A 22,157-nucleotide genomic window follows, 5' to 3' on the forward strand; every position below is an offset into this window, starting at 1 on the left:
GAGCTGTTGTTCAGCATCTTAGCTGTGGAGGGCAGTGTCACTGGCCCTCATATGTGGGATCCGAACCGGGGCCCTCTGGCGTCCCAAGCGAGTTCTTAACCAACGCGCCACTCGGCCAGCCCAATACTCTTTTTTTAAGAAGCTTTGAAAACTTAAGTATAAACAGAGATAGACACAGCACCTCTACCTAATACACAGAAACAAACACAGGGAAGCACCCAAAACGAGGACACGAAGAAACATGTCCCAAAAGAAAGCTCAAAATAAAGCTCCAGAAAAAAAAATAATAACTAAAGAAAATGGAGGCAAGCAATCTACCAGATGCACAGTTCAAAACACTGGTTATGAGGATGCCCAATGAGCTAAGTGAGAACTTCAACAAAGAGATACGAAACAAAATAGAGATAGAAAACACTCAGAAATGAATACAATAACTGAAATAGAGAATATATTAGAGGGAATCAACAGTAGTTTAGATGCAGAGGTTTGAATCAGCAATTTGGAAGATAAGGTAGCAGAAAACAACCAATCAGAACAGCAAAAAGAAAAAAGAATCCAAAACAATGAGGACAGTTTAAGGGACCTCTGGGATATCAAACGTCATTCACATCATAGGGATACCAGAGGAAGAGAGAGAACAAGGAATTGAAAACTTATTTGAAGAAATAATGACAGAAAACTTCCCTAATTTGGTGAAGGAACTACACATACAAGCCCAGGCAGCACAGAGAGTCCCAAACAAGATGAACCCAAACAGGCCCACAACAAGACACATCATAATTAAAATGTCTGAGGTTAAAGATAAAGGAAGAATCTTAAGGCATGTGGCTCAGTTGGTTAACAGCACGCGCTCTGAGCAACAGGGTCACTGGTTCGATTCCCACATGGGCCAGTGAGCTGCGCCCAAGCTGAGCTGCCGCTGAGCTGCCAACAGGTGGCAGGATGGTGTAGCTGGTGACAGTACATGCTATGCTCCTAACAAGATTGCCGGTTCGACTCCCACATGTTGGGCTACACGCACCCACAACTAAGATTGAACACAGCACCTTGAGCTGAGCAGCCGTGAGCTGCCAACAGGCTGCCGGATGGCGACTGGAGTTGGAGCTGAGCTAGCTGCGCCCTCCACAAAACTAAGACTGAAGGACAACAACTTGGCTGTTCCCCTTCCCCAATTCCTAAATAAATAAATAAATAAATAAATAAATAAATAAATAAAATAGATAGATAGATAGATAGATAGATAATAGACAGATAGATAGAAAAAAATCGTAAAAGCAGCAGGAACAACACTGTTTGTTAGTTACCTACAAGAGGGCTCCCATAAGACTGTAAGCTGGGTTTTTAACAGAAACTTTGCAGGACAGAAGGGACTGGCAGGAAATTATCAAAGTGATGAAAAGCGAGGAACTACAACCAGATTACTCTACACAACAAGGCTATCATTTACAATTGAAGGAGAGATAAAGGGCTTCCCAGACAAGAAAAAGCTAAAGGAGTTCATCACCACCAAACCAGTATTACAAGAAATATTAAAGGGACTTCTTTAAGAAGAAAAGATAAAAAATACAAATAGTAAAATGGCAATAACTACATATGTATCACCAATTCTTTAAATGTAAATGGATTAAATGATCTAATCAAAAGACACAGGGTGGCTGAATGGATAAGAAAACAAAACCCTTGCATAAGCTGCCTATAAGAGACTCACTTCAGATTGAAAGACACTCACAGACTGAAAGTAAAGGGATGGAAAAAGATATTTCATGAAAATGGAAAAAAAAAATGAAGGCTGGGTAGCAATACTTGTACCACACAAAACAGACTTTAAAACGAAGGCTATATATAATAAGAGACGAAGGACCCAGTAATCCCACTTCCGGGTATTTATCCAAAGAAAGCCAAAACACTACTTCAAAGTGATTGAGCATCCATATGTTCACTGCAGCATTATTACCATGGCCAACATATGGATGCAGCCTGGGTGTCCATCAGCGGATGAATGGATGGAGAAAAGGTGGTGCACATGCTATGCAATGGAATATTATTCAGCCATAAAGAATGAAGTCTTGCCACCTGCAACCACATGGATGGACCTAGAGGGTACTGTGCTAAGTGGAGTATGTCAGACTGAGAAAGACAAATGTCAATATGATTTCACTTATATGTGGAGTCTAAAGAACAAAATAAACGAACAAACGAAACAGAGACTCATACAATTAACATTTTGATGGTTGCCAGATGGGAGGGGGGTTAGGAGGGTGGGTGAAAAGGGGGAAGGGATTAAGAAGTACACACTAGTAGTTACATAATAGTGATGGGGATGTAAAGTATAGCATAAAAAATACAGTCAATAATATTGCAATAACTATGTATGAGACTAGATTTATCAGGATGAACACTTCATAAATTGCATAAATGTCTAATCACTATGTTGTACTTCTGACCCTAATATAATATTGTATATCAACTGTAATTGAAAAATTAAACATTATTTTAAAAAAGAAAAAAAAAAAACGTAACCAGAAAATAAATAAAACCATTTTTAAAAAGAAAAAAAACAGAGATAGAGTTGACTGATCTTCACCCTTCATCTCTGCTCAAACTATCTTTTAAGATACGTATTTCCAACATTTGACTCTTCTTCATTCCAGAACATTCTGGAAAACACTAGGTTTTAGGAGGGAAAAATGGAACACGAACACTTTCCAAGTATTTCCCATAATCCATAAGGATGCATGGGCATGGATAACCACAAGATATTTTTGCATTCAGCTGAGGAGAAATGAACAATACTAATTAAAAAATAATCTAACAAGTACATTAATGGAACAACTATTCACTTTATAAAGGGCATAGGAAGAAAAGAGAATAATGAAGTCTATTCCAGCTTTTGCAATCAACTGACTTTTATTTATTATTTATACATTGTTACTAAAATGATGTGTCAATAAAATTATGGGTACTGTGTACAAATAGACAAAAGTGGATGGGTAGTATTAAAAAGAAAACCACAGGCCCAAAATGGCATCACTTGTGCCAAAACCCATAATACCAAACCTACATTTAATTCCTGACCTAACTGCTGTTTCAATCGCTCCCAGAACAATCATAATCAAGGGAGTCTGGAATTTTTTGGTCAAGCACCAGGCAATCTTTCATGTGGACCCTCTCCATTCCTACCTCCCCAGACAGAAAACAGAGGCAATTTGCATAATAAAAACGCTCATCATTCCTTTCCCCCACCCCCCCCACCCCAAAAAGAAGATATCCTGGTCTAAAAACAATCGTTTCCTTTGTTAATAGCTCCAGCCTTCCTCCTCTAAACACCTTGCATTTTATACTATCCCTGGGCTCCCTTCTAGTTGCTAGATGGGATGCTGCCCAATTCATGAATTGCTTAATAAAGTCAATTATAATATTCAAATATACTAGGATGAATTTTGTTTTTTGAAAATAGTAACTAGGCCTGAATACACTAAGCCAGCACTGCACCACAGGTCACCCTATAACTCAATGATTCTCTTGTTTCTACAACTTATATAAACCATGGCAGTAGGGGTGGAAAAGGCCTTGACAGCGTTTGACCTGGGGAAATTCTTGGTATAGGACAGGATACATTAAAAGCTTGATAAAACTACAGTTGATTTTTTAAAAAGTGAATCACAAACTAAATAACTATTTTTCCAGGAGGACCTTTGTATTTTTTCTTCTAGAATAAAGAGTCACTTTTTCAAAGTTAAAAAGTCATAGTCATGGAATTTGAAAAAAGTATTATCTGTGGCATGCTTGAAATCCAAGGCTACTCCTTTGGCCTTGGTAAATTATACCTCCTGTGATGTTTGTGCAAAGTCCTCCAAGCCAATTTGGGGCACACATGAGAGTCTCTCTTGAGGAATCCAGTAAGCATTATAGCAGTCACATTTGGTTAACCAATTGTTTGCTTATTCAAAGCAGTACTGATGTCATTTTCTCTGAATAGCTTAAGTGTTTTAAGCTTTCTCAGGTCTGTGTTTCTTGGCATTTGCCAGAGATAAGACAGCAGATGCTTACTTATTTTACATAACAGAGTTAAGAATCCAACTTCTCAACCTTCCGCATTTATAGTCTTATCAAGTTGTGGTGACCTTTTAGTATAAATTCACACAATTCATGGCTGTTTTCTTTCCATTTCTCTTACTGAAAACTTAATGTTTCTCTCATGACAAAGGGCTTTAGCATTTTCCTTTGTAGCTCTGAAAATACTAATTTTCTTTATTAAGCACTGACTATATATGTTGGTGGTTAATGCTATTCAAACCAATGGAGTGTACTTTTGTGATTTATTTTTCTTTTTATCGTTACTGGTTTCATTAATATTCAGTACAAAAAAATTTCCTTCCTATGACTTAATATTGATTGCTAGATTTTATTAGAAATCAATCCATTCGTTTATTCTTTTAGGGAATGTTATAAAGGTGAGGCTGGCATTAGTAGAAGAGGAAGGAGAATGAGTAAGATTATTTCCCCCTTACTAGACAGAGGTGGGGGTATGTAGGATCTGGATGGGGGGCAGAGAGGGAAGAAAGAAGGGCAAGGGGCTAGAGACCCAGGTAATCATAAGAATGCATCAACCCCCCACCCCACAAGTTCTATGTCCACACTAGAGAAGGAACTATGAGTTAGAGTTGAAACATGACCTAGCAATAAGATAACATTTAGCTCATAAGTGTTTTAATAGTTCCCTCAAAAATCTTGACAAACAAAATTACAATGCAATATAAGTATAAGATATCTGCTAATAACTGTCAACAATAATTATGCAAAGCTTATGATTAAGGAGACAGGTGTAGTAGAGTAGGAGGAAACCTAAACATATAGCCAGCTAATAAGATAACATATGTGGAAGGGCTGCTATAAACTTTAAAGGATTATGCAAATATCACCTACAATTATTTTTATTATTGATCTGTAACCAACTAGAAAACAAAAGTGTGTGTGTATATGTCTGTGTGTGTTGTGTGTCTCAATAAGAATTCCATAAGAACTGTTTAATTATAGTATAACTTTAGAGTAGGGTTGCTCAACCACAGCATTATTGAACTCTTAGGCTGATAATTCTTTGCTGCGGGGCTGTCCTGTGCATTGTAGGATGTTTAGCAGCATCCCTGACCTTCATCCATTGGGGGCCAGAACTTCCTCCTCCCCCTGCTCAATTAGTGACAAAAACAGAAATGTCTCTGGACATTGCCTGATACTGCAAAACTGCCTCTGGTTGAAAGCCATGTTAAAGCATAAGAAAAATCTAGAAATTATATTTACAGCTCTCCCACACAAACCGAGGACGAAAGACAGTGCACGTGAACTACAGCTAGATGTCTGTCACTAGGCACAGTGGCTAGTGCACACTTACAATGTAGCTGGGTGTAAATGTGAAATACACACTGGACTTGAAGACTTACTGTGGGAAAAGAATTACAAAATATTCCAATAATTTTCATATGGATTACATGCTAAAGCAATACTATGGGTTAAAATAAAATACGTTATGGAAATCAACTTCATTTGTTAACTTTTTAAAAATGTGGCTACTAGAAAAGTTAAAATTGGGCCGGCCGAGTGGCACGTTGGTTAAGAACTGGCTTGGGATGCCAGAGGGCCCCGGTTCGGATCCCACATATGAGAGCCAGTGACACTGCCCTCTACAGCTAAGATGCTGAGCAGCAGCTCGACCTGGAGCTGGGCTGCCATGAGTCGCCAGTGATGGTGTAGGCTGCAGTCCCCTGCTGCAGTGGGCTGTCATAAGCTACTGTGTGTAGCCGGCAGCCAGCATGAGCAGCCAGCAGCTGCTGTGAGCGGCTGTCCAGAGGCCGGCGACTGCTCTGCCTCGTCCGGGAAGAGAGCAATGATGGTGCCAACTTGGGCCAGTGAAGCAACGTCCTCCACAACTAGACTGAAGAATAAAAGAACAGCAACTTGTCTGTTCCCCTTCCCCCGATTCCCCAATAAAATCTTTAAAAAAAAAAAAAGAAAAGAAATTAACTAAAAGACCATCCTTTTATAGTATAAGGAAGGGAGGTAAGGTCTTGACTATAAAGAAATGTTAGGAAACATTTTTTTAAAGGTTTCCATTTTTCTTCCTTTTATATCCCCGTAAAGAAAACAACGATAAATACCAGGTTTACACCAATTTAGGCAGTGAGATAAAGATGTGTAGTCAAGAAGGCAAGGTTTTCTGAACTAGATGCCCTGTTTCTTTCTAGAAAAGTCTCAAAGAACGGCGGGTAACTTTACTGAGGTCATTTTTTCCCTTACAATCTGCATTTTTTTCCATAACAAGGTCCAACCCTTCCATATCTCAGCAAAAACATCAATGTTTGGTAATAAGAGCAAGGTAGCTCAGGTGTAACAAAAGGGAGTAGTAGGCTTGGACAAAAAGAAAAATAAGAGAGCTGAATCCCAGTTGCACCACTCCGTCTTTACGTGACCTCAGACAAGTCCCTAATCTCTAAGCCACTCCTTCAACTGGGAGGATAGATGTCTTCTCTAAGGGGATACAAATTGGTTCAGGAGTGAGGAGTATGAGGCCTTATTCTTTTTATGTACAAAACACAGATATACATACAATACATAAATGAGATATATGGTGTATCTGTGTTATTAAAATTTCATGGAAGGGAAGATTAAGGGGAAATAATGTCTAGAAAGGATCCTGTGGGGGAGGGGGTGATGGTGAACACAAGGCTGAGGAACACTTCTCTAAGCCTTCATTTCCTCAATGGTAAATATGAGTTGGCATCACCTACTTTAAATGATTACTACCATATAACTATCTCTAAATATAGTCAGAGAGAATCAGAGACTGGAAATAAAGCAGGCAGGGAAAACAACCAAAATTATAAAATAATCATGCAAATATAACTAAAAACACAAAGATTCAAGCATATATAGAATATCATCTAATGATCAATTGTATTAACAAGACAATTTTCATCTCACTAGTCATGTTACCAACGGAATACGTAACATCCAAAAAGAAAACGTACATAGCAAAAGCCAAACGATAAATACAAGAAGAATCTATAAATGTGGCAATAAAGATACAAACCTAAAACACCGATTTGAAGACCTGCCAAGCTTGTTTTAATTTTATCATAAATATCTTCTGATGCAAAGTCAACAGCAATGGTCCTTGTTTCCACTTTGAATTTTTCTCCTAGTGAAAAAAAACACAAATGGAGAGGGAGAAAATTAATACATGGCAATTAAGAATAAACATGTGATGACACTATCCTTTCTAACTCTCCCCTTCCCCCAATTTGATATGAAATTTAGAGCAGGATAATTTAGAGCATGACACCATCTAAGAGATGATATAGAGTCAACACAATAGATCTTCAATAAAAACTCCAATGTTGTCACAGAGCTGGCTGAGTGTTCCTTAATTGGTTCTCCTTCTATAAATCAATAATGACTCTTTTTTAGACCCTTAGGTACAAATATTAATAATAAAACATGATTCATATCATGTTATATACTCTTAAATATCACCGGTTTTGTGATTTTAATTGCAAACTGATGCTTCCTAATTTCAGGAAAAAGTCTTTATGTTGTAAAATATTTGAAAGTCTGTGAAATATTAAAACAAAAACTCCACCTTACCCAAACGAAAACAAAACAAATTTTATCATATTGGAATTGAGGAGCTTGGTTAATAGCTAACAGTCACAACATTTAAAAATCCACACAAATTGCACAGTAATAAAGCTACAAAGTGACACAAGAAAGACCTCCATGTTCTGCTTTGCACAGGACTGTTAAGGTCCAGACAGAGCTCACGGAAATAACAAATCCAGAAACGAGACCCTGGAGAAACCAAACTCATCTCATCTGAGGTAAGTGACTATAAGGATGACTGCTGCCTTCACAAGTGAGCCCCTTGAGAAGATGGCACAGACTGGGAGGTCCCCCAGACATGGGTGCCAATTTCATTTCCACGCTTATCTGTTAAATGACTTTGAGCAAGTCGCATGTCCTCCTTGAGCCTGGCACATGTCCATCCTCCATGAGGCTCATATCCCCTTGGGAAAATGAAGGTAAGACCACCCAACTTAGGGTGTGAGACTCAGGTGTTACCCACGGGCATACAGGAGGCACTCCATAAAAGCTAGCCTCCTCTTTCTCTCCTCAACTAACCCCACTCTCACATTACTTAGTGAAGTTCAGTGAGCTAAGAAAGCTTATTCTTTGGAACTTGATGAGGCTTCCAAAGAATTAATTTAAAAATCCAGCTTCCAGAAGCGACCAGTTAGCTCAGTTGGTTAGCGCGCAGAGCGCAGTGCTCATAACACCAAGGTTGCTGGTTCGATCGCCACATGGGCCACTGAGCTGCGCCCTCCACAACTGGACTGAAACAACTACTTGACTTGGAGCTGATGGGTCCTGGAAAAACACACTATTCCCAATTAAAAAAAAAAATCAAGCTTCCAAAATAAATTGTTCTTCATTCGAAGTTCATGTTGGCTCACTGGAGTATGCAGCATTAATCCACAAAGGAGGTTTCTGGTCTCTATCTAAAAGCATTTACATCTCAAACTAAAGAGCTGGTTCACGAGAGATTTGATTCTTAGTGAGGCTCAATGAGAATTATTGACCCTGGGTAGGAATCCATGAATAAACTAGAGAGGATAATAACTGACCTGGAAAATACCTTATCTGATGTCAAAGGCATCCTTACTTTCCAATATAAGTGGGTTATTATCTGTGTTTATGGAACGGAGATACAGACACTGCACTGTCATTTCACAACGGCTGGTCCAACATGTCTTTACTATAAATGGTTCATAGAATTTACCAGAAGTAAGTAAGGAACTCTGCCTTTATTAGAGCCACAAATTCACAAGGAAAAAAAACACCAAAAGGCTGAAGGACGCTTTTTATTAAATGTAAAACTTTATTCAGGAATAAGACAAATGTATCTCTTTCTTTTATGAAAAGCAAAAAGTATGTTGTTGCCATACTAGCACCATATACTGACATTTAGGAAAGTTTCTGTCTAGTAATAAAAGCCCCCTCAGAATCCCTGAATCAAATTTACTCTTTTAAATCTCACAGGACTTGGTGAATCTGCTTATATTGGAGAGTCTGGTATAGATATGCTACCAAAAAAAAAATTCGGAGACCCTTTTGGAAAGAATGTTATATAGTAAGAACTGTCAAGTAAGCTCCTTCTTTGTGTTCACATTAGAATAAGCAAAATGGCTTCTGATGCAAGTTTTTCAAGATAAGTAAAACTTTGAACTTACAACCCAGGTTATCCTAAGTCATGTTCTAGTTGACACTGCTGTTTTGCTCTTATCTTCACTGCCTCTGCTGTGGGCGTTCTCTTTTTTAACATAGGTCAGATTGTGTCCCTCTCCTCCTCGCAAACCTCCGAGAGTTCCACGTCCTGTATAGTAAGAGCCAAACACCAGAAATGCTCCAAGTACAGTCCTGTCCCCTCTGCTGGGATGTTCTTTGGCATCCCTCGTCTCGGCTGGGTGTTTCAGCAAATGCTACCTTCGCAGAGAAACCTTCCCTGACTGCCCTTTTAAAAGTGCAACCACTCCTCCCCAGCATTCTTTGCCCTCTTCCCTGCTTTGCTGTGCCCTGTCATCACGCTTACCCCCTCTCACACAATATGTATTTTAATAATACGTGTGTTTGTTGTCATCTGCTCCCGCTAGAATTAAGCATTGTGAAGACAAGGACTTGGGTCTGTTTTTTCAGTTGCTCAGCAATGTGACAAGGGACCCAGGGTCTTTCCATCCTCTCTTATGCCCTAAGGCTGGCTTCCTTCCTGGTTTCAAGAGGGCCACTGCCGTTTCAAGCATCCCATGCAGGCGGCAATGTTCAGGTAGAAATGGGGTGTCCCCACTATGTGTCCTTTGTCTAGTGAGGAAACCTTCCCCAGGAGATTCCAGCAGATTCCCCTCACATTTCCTTTCCCAGGATTATGAGATGCATTCTCCTGACCAGGCCCATGGATGGGCTTTGAGGATTCCACGAACCGCCTGATTGCCACCACCAAGTTGTGCGTGAATCAAAAATAGCAGCACGTTATCTAAGAATAGGACAGGAGATGCCTCTCTCTGAGCCCAGGCAATCAGAAGAGAACTGTGACACGTGTTCGAAAAGGCTGAGGTGACGTGGGAGGTAGCTGGCTTCCCTAGAGCCTGGGGGGAAAACATCTAGGCATCTTCCTCCCTCCCAGAGCCTATCAGCCCTCACCTGATCCTACCAACAGAAGCCAACCCAAATGAACACGAGTCCTCTCATTTGAAACATCAGCACAAGGCTGTACTAAGCACCTGGAACAGAAATAAGTACCATATACACATAATCACCACCTTCACCACCTCCCACACCCACGGCTCTTCATGAGACCACCAGCCCACAACTCAGCAACAGCCCGCTGCTGAGGAAGAAGAGCTTCACCGAGGCCTTTGGAGGGGTGCCTCTGAGTACTCTGATCCCCGCCCACCACGAGGCGGAAAGGGTGACAGCCTCTGTCAAGTCTTTCCTCCAGGGTAGGAGCTGTGATAAGTTCAAATCAATGCCCTTACAAATGTGTAGGATAAAGATGTACAAACAAGTGAATCTGGAGGTTGCAACTTGTCCCTTTGAAGAAATTCTGGTTGCCCCAGCTGCCGGAGTATCATCAGCAGACAGCTTTCGGGTATCAGCCCCTTCGGGAAGTGTCTCAGCTTCAGAGAGTCGCCTGAACCAAGATCATGTCCTTCCCGTGACATCCACATCCAAGGACTGATTGCGGTGGGAGTGCAAAGCCAGGGGACAGCTCGCACCTACCAGGCTCTCATTCCCAAGGTACAGCCTGCTTATTAGACTACTTCTCTGTTCTTTCATAATGCCCTACTTTTAATCATTCTAGCTTTAAGATAATTTTTAATATTTCTGACAGTGCAAGGCTCCTTTATTATTACTCTTTTTCAGAAGTTTATTGGTTATCCTCACTTGCTTAGTCTGTTTTTACTGGGGCTGCACTGAACATTTCAATTCAATTTCTGAAGAATGACAATGTGGCTCTCCCTTTATTCAGTGTCTCATAGTAAAAATCTGGTGGTTGTACATTTGTAAAGAAAATAAAGAACTAAAGAATTCCACTATTAGAATGCTACACACCATTATGCAAAGATACTCGATATTGTTAATTATTCCTTCTGATTTAAGCCATTCAGTATTTGAAACTGGATGGGCTGGCAGCCTGCCACTTACAGTTGTGGCCAAACATAAGCATGGCCCCTCTCATTTTTCAGATTGAAGTGAGTCTGAGATGGTCTTGGCCCACTGTCTCTCAGCATAGTGGCTAAGATCAAACACGAAGAAGCAAAACACTCTTGATGATCAATATAAGCTGCTCAAGGCCGTCAACTCACTTGAAATGGAGGCAGAAATATCAACTCTGGCTTAAGCAGTAGGTAATGATGCTAAGAAATAGCTGGACGAACTATACCATCCATTCCCTTCTTATCTACTATTCCACTGAAAACCACACAACCACAATCATGGAATTAACAGAAAGCAAGTCTCACTCATAACCATAGAGCTATATAATAATGAATGTCCCCACTGTCTCAAGCCGTTCCATCACCTCCAAGCCTGGGTGCCCCACTCCTAGTCACACGGCTCCGTTTTAATCAGAGGATCCTGAGTGAGTGCAAGGTCAAGTCTGGAATTGACAGAGAAGGAACTCCACCCATAAGTCGTCTCAAGATGCTGCTAAAGCACCTCTCAATATTAAAACTAACACATTTTTAGGTTCAAACCTAGAATGGTCAGGAACATATTCAGAATAGTCTGATGTTTAACGTACTTCTAGGTCTGCCCATCATTATTTTCATGTTGCTCAACAAATTGACATCTCTGAAGTTTAACAGTCTTTCTCAAAGAATAATTTTAGAGGTCCTGGAAAGACTTTCTGCATTCCCCCCCCCCCTGGATTTCAGGGGATATTAGGTCTGAGAATGCTAGAAAATAGGTCTAATCTACATAAACTCATGCATTATTTACAATTTTTCTATTAATAAAAACCAACTATAACATAGAGATTCTCCTTTGTCCCTACATCTGCTCCAAATAAACAATCTGTTTCCCCCCCTAAGTTCCATGTACTATCCATTATGAATTCCTGCTACATTTACCCTTGCCCATCTTTTCCAAATATAACTTTCATCATTTAAGATTCCAACTGTGTCACCACCTCTGTGGGTGACTTTTCACGATTCCCATTTCCTCCGAGGTAAAGCTACTTACTTATTCTCTCGGCTTTGTTCCTAAAGACAGAGCTTCCCTAAAACCCTAGCAAGCGCTCACCACAATATGTTATTCAAAGAGCTTCTATTTCCCAATAAACACAAATCATTCTTTGTCATCTTTGTATTCCCAGCACCTCGCACAATGCCTGGCATATAGCAGAGGTCACTCAAATGTCTGTTAAATGAGTAAACACATTTAGGCCAACCCATTAAAATCATCTTCTCAATACTTCTTGAACTCTTCTCTATTGAAATAAAACTACATGTTGATAAGAGATGTCTACATGAGATATAATAACATAAGGTACTAACTATAGGCATTTTTAAGCATTAAGATAAATTGAGAAACAAGTCAGTTCATCTGCCTTACCCGGATACTGTCATTCCCATACAAATAGAAACATTTTAGAGTTATGAGAAACCATCAGTCTCGTGAATAAAGTACTCCAAGAGCTTAACTCAGGGGCATGGAGATGAAGGTTGAGGGTATTTGAGTCGTAGACCACTCTCCCTATCCCCAGTCCTAAAAAATGATAATTAGGGAGAGAGGAGAAACTCTTGGGGAAATAGTACTATATTCAATGCCTACCAATTTTATCTTCTTAAATCTAAATTCATTAAATTCAATTAATAACTATAAAAATATATTGCATGTTTTAAAAACCCCTCTATTTTCATATAAAATGTTTTACAATATTTAGACATATAAAAAGTACAATTAGTCTTTTGTACTGTCTCTAATTTTAAGGGGAAAACAAAGAAAAAAAAGTCCCCTAAACAAATTCTCTCCACTTCCCTCCTTTTCTTATTTTCTTTATTCTCCCCAGGCCTTGCCGTCTCCCTCCACCCGTGACCCCTTGGGGTGAGACATCTTTCCACAGAGAAAGCCTCCCTTATGTAGCTGCAGAGAAAAGGTGATTGTGACCTAGAAGGGAATAATTCATCTGACTCCATTTTTAAAGGCCCATTTATTTATAATTATTCAAGATGCTATACAAATAATGGTCCTTTGTACACTGCCCTTGAAAATATACTCATGACAATTTTAATCTCATATGGAGACCCACTTTCAGTCAAATCAAAAAATTAATCATAGCATCATCGGGATTCCATACCAAACCAAGTATTTCTTTATTTTAAGCCAAGGTGATTATATTTTATTCATTACAACATATTTAACTAGAACAACTATCTGTAATAAATAAAAACCTTATGCCACGTGAATTTGTTCTATTGATAGGGCATGAATAGGTCCCATTCTTTTGAAAGCTCAGAGATATACCCTTGGTTCAGGCATTGTAGAAACTTGGACAAGTGACCTTTGAAGAAATTTTCAAATATGGATATGTATTTTCTACATGGGGGTGGAGGGGGAGGAAGGTCTGACAATGTCAACATCTGAATTTTATTTTTTGAGGTAAGAAAAATGCACAAAATATCCCTAACATTACTATACTTAAGATTCCAAGAAGACATTGCTAATACTATGGAAGCAGAGTGTAATGGACTGAATATTGGTGCCTCCCCAAATGTGTATGTTGAAGGCCTAACCTCCAAGGTGATGACATTTCCAGAGATAATTAGGTTTAGATGAGGTCATGAGGGTGAGGACCTCGTGATGGGATCGGTGTCCTCATAATAAGAGGAAAATAGAGAGAGCCCTCTCTTCCCCACAGGCAGGGCCATGTGAGGACACAGTGAGAAGGCAGCTATCTACAAGCCAGGAAGTGGGCCCTCACCAGCAATTGAATCTGCCGGAACCCTGACCTTGGACTTCCCAGTTTCCAGAACTGAGAGAAATAAAGGTCTGTTGTTTCAGATACCAAGGCTATGATATTTGGTTATGGCACCCCGAGCTGACCAAGACACAGAGTTTGTTTGGAAAAGCGTGCGATGCAATTAGCAGCCCTGGACTTGGGTGCCAGCTCGAGTCCCTCGTTGGCCAAGGGCCCTCACTCAAGCTTTCACCTTCAGGGATTCTATGACTACAAGAAATAACACCCACCCTATAGGGTTCTCGTGAGGATTACATGTCATGGCACATAAGAATGTATTTTAAGAAACTGTAAAGTCTTATACAACTGTTTTCTTTTCTTGTATCTGCCAATAGCTACAAAGATAACTACATCACACATCGTTGGTTGTTTTTTCCTAAAAAGCACAGGCTGCCGTATTCATCATGTGTGTCACTAAATCTTTCCTCTTGGCATCAGCTGCATGTACTTGTTCAAGTTGACCATGCATATCCAACTCCGCTTTAAACAGTGATTTATTTATTACTGTATAATCCATGGAATCAATGGTCATGATATACTATTGTTAGCCATGCCTGTAGTGTCCAAGTATTTCTTTGACTCAATTTGCTTGAGATTAACCTTTGAATTATTGTTTTATCTATTCCAAGATGCACATTTTTATTTACTTTTTATCCTTGAAATCAAGGTGCTCTATCTTTGATGGCATGCCAGTTTACTTGGCCATTGTCCTTTCTTAATGCTTCTAAACTGCACTGTTTCAAGATCAGTAGTGTTGCGGATTTGATGGAAGCAGCATAGAACCCTGCTGATGCCCACACTTCTCTTTAACGTCATGAAACGAACTGAGGACAGTTTCTAAATGCGTGATTCTCTGGTATTCCAATGTTTATAATATTCCACCACTACCACTAGTCAAGAAGGCAGAATACTTCCCATCCTTAACTCAGACCCTAAAACCTTGGCCTATGCTCATTCATTAACTCAGGGGCACAGGCATCTGCAACCAGGCAAAGCACCTCAACTCCCTAAATTGTCAGCTCTGTGAGAGCAGGGTCCATGTCTGCTTTCTTCTTTACTACTACACACTCAGAGCCCAACAGTACCTGGTACACTACAGGAGCTCAGTAATATGTTTCGACTGAATAAATTCAAGAAGTACACGCTGAGTAGTGCCCACACGTCAGACTTTATCCTGAGGATAATAGCAGATACCCAGAAATAGGTCATATTTTGGTGAAGGAGTTATGAGTTGGCTGTTGCTCTAATAAATATGATCAAAGCATGCAGAGAGAAGGCAACTCACACTTGCAGAGCGGGGTTTTAAATAGGAGGCGATATTTGCATTGAGTCCTTGAGTAGGAATTAGCCATACAGAGAAGGGGGAGAAGTAGGCAAAGGCAGAAAAGTGGGAGAAAGGAACAGCATGTTGTAAAAATCCCTGTGGATGGAGTATGTGGCACATAGGGAGAAACGGAAAGAAAAAATTCTGGAGAAGGAAGCTGGTGGAGGCTGTGGGTGCCAAGATAACAAGCAGGACCAGCTACATAATTTTGCAGGGCCCAATGCAAAAAAAATAAAAACAGGAGCCCCGTGTTCAAAAAGTATTTAGAATTTCAAGATGGCGACAGCAGGGCATTAAAACGAAGCCTGGGCCCTTCTAAACATGGGGCCCTGTGTGAACACCTATGAAGGCAATCCTGGAACAAGTCTACGTTTCATCCTGTGATCTGAGTACATAGCAGAGGCTATGAAGCTGGGACGCGACAAGATCACACTTGTTTTTTCGGAAGGAAATCCTAGTGGCAGAGGAGAAGACACACAGCCTGTTATAAAAAGGGACGGTGGCAGGGAGAGAACATAGCAGCTGCTGCATTAGTTCCGTGAGAGAATAGGGCCCGAAGGAGAGAGGCAGCAGTGAAAATGGGAGGCAGGCTAGCTGGGAGAGGCTTGAGCTATTTTCTGAAGGATTTTATGATTGATTAGACACACAGCTTCTGGGAGGGAGAGGACACAATGGTTTTATCCATTTGCGTTAGAAATCTGGTAAATAAACCATCATATCTTAGAGCTGAAACAGTCTTCACAGTTTCATATATGAGGCAATGTTGCTATGACCATGTCTGAGCACTTTTTATCACATAAAATGTTTCTCTGTTATTTTTTTAGTAAAGCAAGTTTTTTCCTGAGATAGCTTACTTCTTCTCTTCCTTGACTTGAAGAATGAAATTACTTCCAATGAGATTTGGGCCAGAGGATAACCGTGAACTAAAAACCAAGTTGAAAAGCAAAAGAGATATTTTTGTAACCCTCTGTAATATTCCTCCCTTCTTTCAAAGAGAAAGATGGCTAAAATTAATTAGAAGTCAAATATCACCCAGTCCTTTTTTTCTAAAAATGCTGATTGAGCTTTTTGCTTTTTTCAAATAACCTCTTTTAATTTTAATCTGTCACTTTGTTCTTACACAATTCCGTTTTGGTTTTGTGAAATCTTGCCACAGGAAAAAAGTATTCTTTACAAGATCTGAGACTCTCACTTTGGTATTTAGAAAAAGGAAGCTTAAGTGCTTTTATTTCTTTAAAAAACAAAACCAGGAACTTTTGAAAAAATTACCATAAAAATTTAAATATCAGCCATTGAAATGAGTATTTACTTTATAAAAATGAACACATTGACCATCAATGTAGTTCAACACACACACACACAAAACCTACCTATTTTCATTTAAATTGTTAAAAGAGCATAGTTTTCACATATTAAACCAAAAGTGCTTGATTTAATCTCTTTCTCCTGTACTCATAGAACTAAGGACAACAACTTGACATAAATCATCCCAATCTAAGATGCCCCAAAGAACACAGAGTAAAAAGCACAAGGTCGCAGTTAACACTCTACCAACTAAACAGGACAAATAACTATTATAATTATCAATTACTGAGCATCAACTGGATGCCAAGAACTCTGCTAAATGATAGTACGTCATTTCATCTGCACAAGAGCTTCCTGGGATATTGCTGAAACTTGCAAATTATTCTCATAAATTTCAGTTTTCAACATTTGAAAGACCATTTATTTATGTTTTTCTAATTTTGAAATAATCTCAAGCAAAGAAAAGTTGCAAATACTGCACAAGTAACTTTTTTTCCTGAACCATGTTAGATCCAGTTGTTAATAAGATGTCATAAATATGTCAATACAGTGGCTCTTAAAGTGTGGTCCATGACCCTGAGGGTCCCTAAGAGTAAAAAAAAAAAAAAAACCCCAAAAAACTAAGGCATTATTTGCTTGCTTCAGTGTGTTGACTGATAGCACAAAAGCAACAGTGGGTAAAACTCCTAGAACCTTAACATGAATCAAAGCAGTAACACCTAACTATACTGGAAGTCACTATATTCTTCACTTGTAGTAAAAAAGAAAAAAGTCAGTTTCACTTAAGAATGTCCCTTGATGAGGCAGTAAAATCATTAATGTTATTAAATCTCTACCCTTGAGTACATATCTTTTTAACGTTCGGTGTAACAAAACGATAAGTATGCATAAAACACTTTTTCTGTGTACCTAATACAATGGCTGTCTTGAGGGAAAACATTTGTGCAATTGAGTCAAGAGCTGAATTAGTCCCCTTTTTTCCATGCAGCACCATTTTACTTGAAAGAACTGACAGAAACAAATGATTATTCAGATTTGGCAGACATATTCTAAAAAAATGAATGAAGTAGATCTGTCACTTTAAGAAAAGCAACAGTATTTGAGCTTTTACATGAAATTCAGAATTTTGGAAAACTTGTATCTACCAGCATGAGCTTGAGAAAAGAGATTTTTCTGATGAGATTGAGGGTGATATTAATAATCGTGATTTTTTTTTGTACTGTGTCAACATTTCAAAGCTTTGCGAAACTCAAGAACCCAGTATTTTCCAATGACCAATGCAAAAAGTTACAAAATCATGATAGGTAAAAGACCAATTCACAGTGCGAGGTAGACAAATGGATTTTAATGGAACTAGGTATGAAAAATTCATTCGTATGTTTTCAGATTCCTTATTGGAACTAACCTTTAGGAAACCTCCATTTAAGGAGCTTTCTTTGATGTACTATCAAAGAATATCCGCAACTACCTGAAGCGACTATTAAAATCATTTACTCTTTTCCAACTACATATCCGTGTAAAAACAGATTTTCTTCTTATATGTCAACCAAAATAACATTATCACAGCAGACTGAATGCAGCTAGGCAAACGTAACTGTCTACTATGCCAGATATTAAAGAGATTTGCAAAAATGTAAAACAATGCCACTCTTCTCACTGAATTTTGTTTCAGAATATATAGCTATATTTCCTACTAAAAAATACGCTATCTCAACATGTAATGGGTTCATTATTTTTACATGAATTAAATAATTATTTTTTAATTACTCAGCGTGAGGTTCTAATACAATAAACACTGATAGCTGTAACCCACATAAACAAAAGCTCTTTGGGGCCCTTAATAATTTTTAAGAGTACAAAAGTTTCTTAAAACGAAAAAGCTTAAGAATGTTGCTATAGTACGTGTTTCCTCCAAAAACAGTCTCCTAAATAATTTCCCATCAAAACCAAGACTGACATGGATACATCCCTGCCTTCTAATCCTCAGAGCCTAGTCACACTTGACCCATTGTCCCAACAATGTCCTTTACAGCAAAAGGACCCAGGATCAGAATCACCAGTTATGTTTAGCTGCCATGTCTGTTTTGCCTCTTTCAACCTGGAACAGTTTTTCAGACTTCTCTTGACCTTTATGACTATTGACACCTTGAAGATTACAGGCCAATTACTTTGTAGAATGTCCCTTAATTTAGGTTTGTATGTCTCCTCATGATTAAATTCAGGTTACGTGTCCTTAGAGGGACCAGCACGGAGGTGAAGTTGTGCTTCTCAGTGCATCCTATCAGGGGGACACAATTTCAAAGGTCCCATTGCTGATGAAGGTCACTTGGATCTCTTACTAAGGTGGTGTCTTCCAGGCTCTTAAACTGGGAAGTCACTATTTTCCCTTCGTAATTAACAAGTATTTTGGAAGGCAGCTGTGCTCACCACTATACCAACATTCTACACTTAACAAATATTTTAGTATTTGTGTTGGGAGACACTTTGAGGCTACCTAAAAGCCCATTCCTCCTCAAAATTTCTATTTATGCATTTATCTATCATTGTTAGTATGGGCTCATGGTTTCCTATTTTATTCAACAGATTACAATTTGTTTCCATCCTTTTAGTTTTAATGCTCAGTTTGTCCAGAGTTGGTTAATGGGAGGGAGTCCCTTCAAGTTAGCTTCTGTGTCTTTTTGACATGTCCCCATTTTCCTTTGACTACTTTCTTGCTTTTTGGCACAAGATATTCCAGGCTCATCTTCTATTCTCCCTGCCCCAGTCCTGGAACTAGCCATGTTTCCAAGGAGGCCCAGATCCTTTATCAGAAAACAGAATCTAGAAGCCAAGATCTGGGTGCTGAGTTTGCTCATGATGGTCGGGGTGTCGCCGCTCCCAGGAAGGACCATAAGCTTTAGCAACCAGCTCTGGCAGTGTCACAGGCACAGGACAAGTACCTACTGGGTAGTGTCCCACAGAGGCATCAGTTGCCTGCCAGCTGGGACCCATTACCTGAGATGCTTTGACAGAGGAGCCAAAGATGCGGTAGGTAGGCCTTGGGGTCCTCCTCCAGAGCTGAAATCACTGTAAATCAACTTCAGTACTCACTATACAAATGTCTTTGATATATATTGCATAATAAAGGCTGATACAATGCTGTAATTTAAGCCTTAGTTTAAGAAGGGGTAGCTTTATGTGGGGCCTTTACTTGGTGAATAAAAGTCTAAATAAATAATTGGAGCTTTTTTGGGGTGAAACAAGCTCTTGGTTACTTACTGAGTTTCATGTTAAAGATATATAAGCAACTCCACACTTTGCCCCAAGCATTTCCAGAAAGTGTACTAAATAGATATTGAAAAGTAGATCCCGTTTGCCCACAGAAACAATTTTATAATTGGAATTTGTTACTAAAATCAATCATAGCTAAGCCCAGTAACATAAATACGCAAACATATACCATTAGCCTCTATAATAATTTAAAAATAGTAAAATTATGCGCCCAGTATTGATTGTCTTGAGGACCCAATTTACTATAAAATATGCAGTATATAAAAAATGTAACTATCATATCATAAATTTGGCCTTAAAACATGTTTGTTAGTCCCACTTAATATAAAATAAAATTGCCTTCTTAGAATTTAGGAGAAATGATTTGGACAGCATGGGCCTTTAAAAATGTTAAGTTCAAGAAAGTATAATCTAAACCTTCTTTTATATTAACAAATTTCTCTGTAACAAACAGGGCAGTGTCATGTCCATTGCCCATATGTTGCCTTAAAGTAATGTCATAGAATCTCCAGAGTGAGAATGTGGGTATCATGAAGGCCAAAATGACGCGTTTCCTCGGGACTTAAAAGTAGATGAAATAAGATTGATATTAGACCATAATACTGATACACATTGGTTGGATCAAAGTAGTTATTAATTAGAAGAGTCCCTGAACTCCCTAAAATTGTATACCGAACATTCTGTACACATAAGTCCTCACTTAATGTCACAGATAGTTTACAATGAAACCATTTTACCTAATAGGCTAATTGATGTAAGCAAGTGTTAATTTCCTACAGCATCTCATCAATGCTGTAACAAAACGTTGAATGAAACAACGTTATTTGAAATCCTGCTGCATATACATATTTTTAATAGGGGTAAGTTTTTTATCATTTACATTCACAAAAAGGTCCATAACCCTCAAGAGTATTTATTTTTGGTTTACCTACTCCCCAGAAATAGCCACTGTGAACAGTCTGGGCTGTATTCTTGCAGCCTACTTGATGCACATCTACATATGTTATACACACACAGAGCTGGTTCATGAGTTTACTGTTTGTGGTATGTGGGATGTTCTTTTTCATTTTAACAAAAGACCAGACTTCCTTGAAATATGCTACTCTGCAACTTGCTTTTTTTCACTAAAGAGGGCCTTTCATATACAGATAGACATTTTAAATTACATAGGCTAGCTGGGCCATAATTTATTTAATCAGTCATTCAAGACACAGTATGAGCAGGCACAGATCAAAGGAAGAATTTATTGTATTGGAGAAGGGGAATGTGTCATGGCAAGTTAGAAGAAACAGAATGTCAGTGAATTCAGAGGAACTTTTATAGGTCACCAAGACGTTCTTTTTTAAAAGACAAAATAAGGATGAGGAAACTACAGTGTTTTTATTTGTTACCAACAAAGCCAAAAGCAGTTTGACTAGGGGAGTTATGGGTGCAACTAGGTTGGCCCCCTCACATATGCCCCCACTTCCAGGACCCCTCCGTATGTCAGACATTATAAGAAAAGAGAAAAAAAATTACACATATATACAAATAAAGTATGTAAAATAAATCATAACCCACATGTAGCCTAGTTAAGTCCATCTTGGGGGAAAGGTCCAGGGATGAATTTGGGAAAGGCTGTATCACAGGCAACAAAGGCATTCAGGACAGAACCCGAGTAATGTATTAAAGAGCCATCCTGGGCCAAACCGTTCAACAGCATTGTGGACCCTGGTCATCTATTTTACCCCCATAATTATGGTCAAGACAGGCGATAGATCACATGACTGCAGTTTTATTAATCCATATCGAGGTCTGGAAGGAAGGCCTGATCACCAAGGGGCAGAAGCTTCCGGTCCCACTGCTCTGTGTAAAAACTGGTTTGGTAACCCAGAGTGATCTAGCTCTTACTATCTCCAGGGAGGGCTGGGCCCTGTCTCTGCTCAAACCGAAGATGGAATAAGGGAGTTTCCCATTTTTCACTATTATAAACAATGCTGTGTTACCTGAGCTTTTCCTGTGGGATAAATTTCTAGAAGTAGAATAGTCAGATCAAAGGGTATGTGTGTTTTATAGACTGGGTACAAGAGAAAAAAGCATCACTTTTTACAGGTCTGTACAGTTTGAATGAATTCGTTGGCTAATTACAGGGAACAAGTAGCACTTTTGTCATTTTAAAAGAAAAAATGCTCCCTTTGGTCAAGACTGGCTCCC

General features: G+C 39.0%; 1 protein-coding gene across 1 annotated transcript in view; it reads right to left on the reverse strand.

The window, feature by feature from the left end:
- Nucleotides 1-22,157, reverse strand: part of HSD17B12 (hydroxysteroid 17-beta dehydrogenase 12) — a 142,871-nt gene that overhangs the window by 44,109 nt on the left and 76,605 nt on the right. The window contains exon 4 of the mRNA XM_019659974.1: nt 7,085-7,192. Coding sequence (XP_019515519.1) covers nt 7,085-7,192 — 108 coding nt within the window. The remainder of the gene's footprint in view (nt 1-7,084; nt 7,193-22,157) is intronic.

Source organism: Hipposideros armiger, unplaced genomic scaffold, assembly GCF_001890085.2.
Source record: "Hipposideros armiger isolate ML-2016 unplaced genomic scaffold, ASM189008v1 scaffold_309, whole genome shotgun sequence".
Taxonomy (NCBI): domain Eukaryota; kingdom Metazoa; phylum Chordata; class Mammalia; order Chiroptera; family Hipposideridae; genus Hipposideros; species Hipposideros armiger.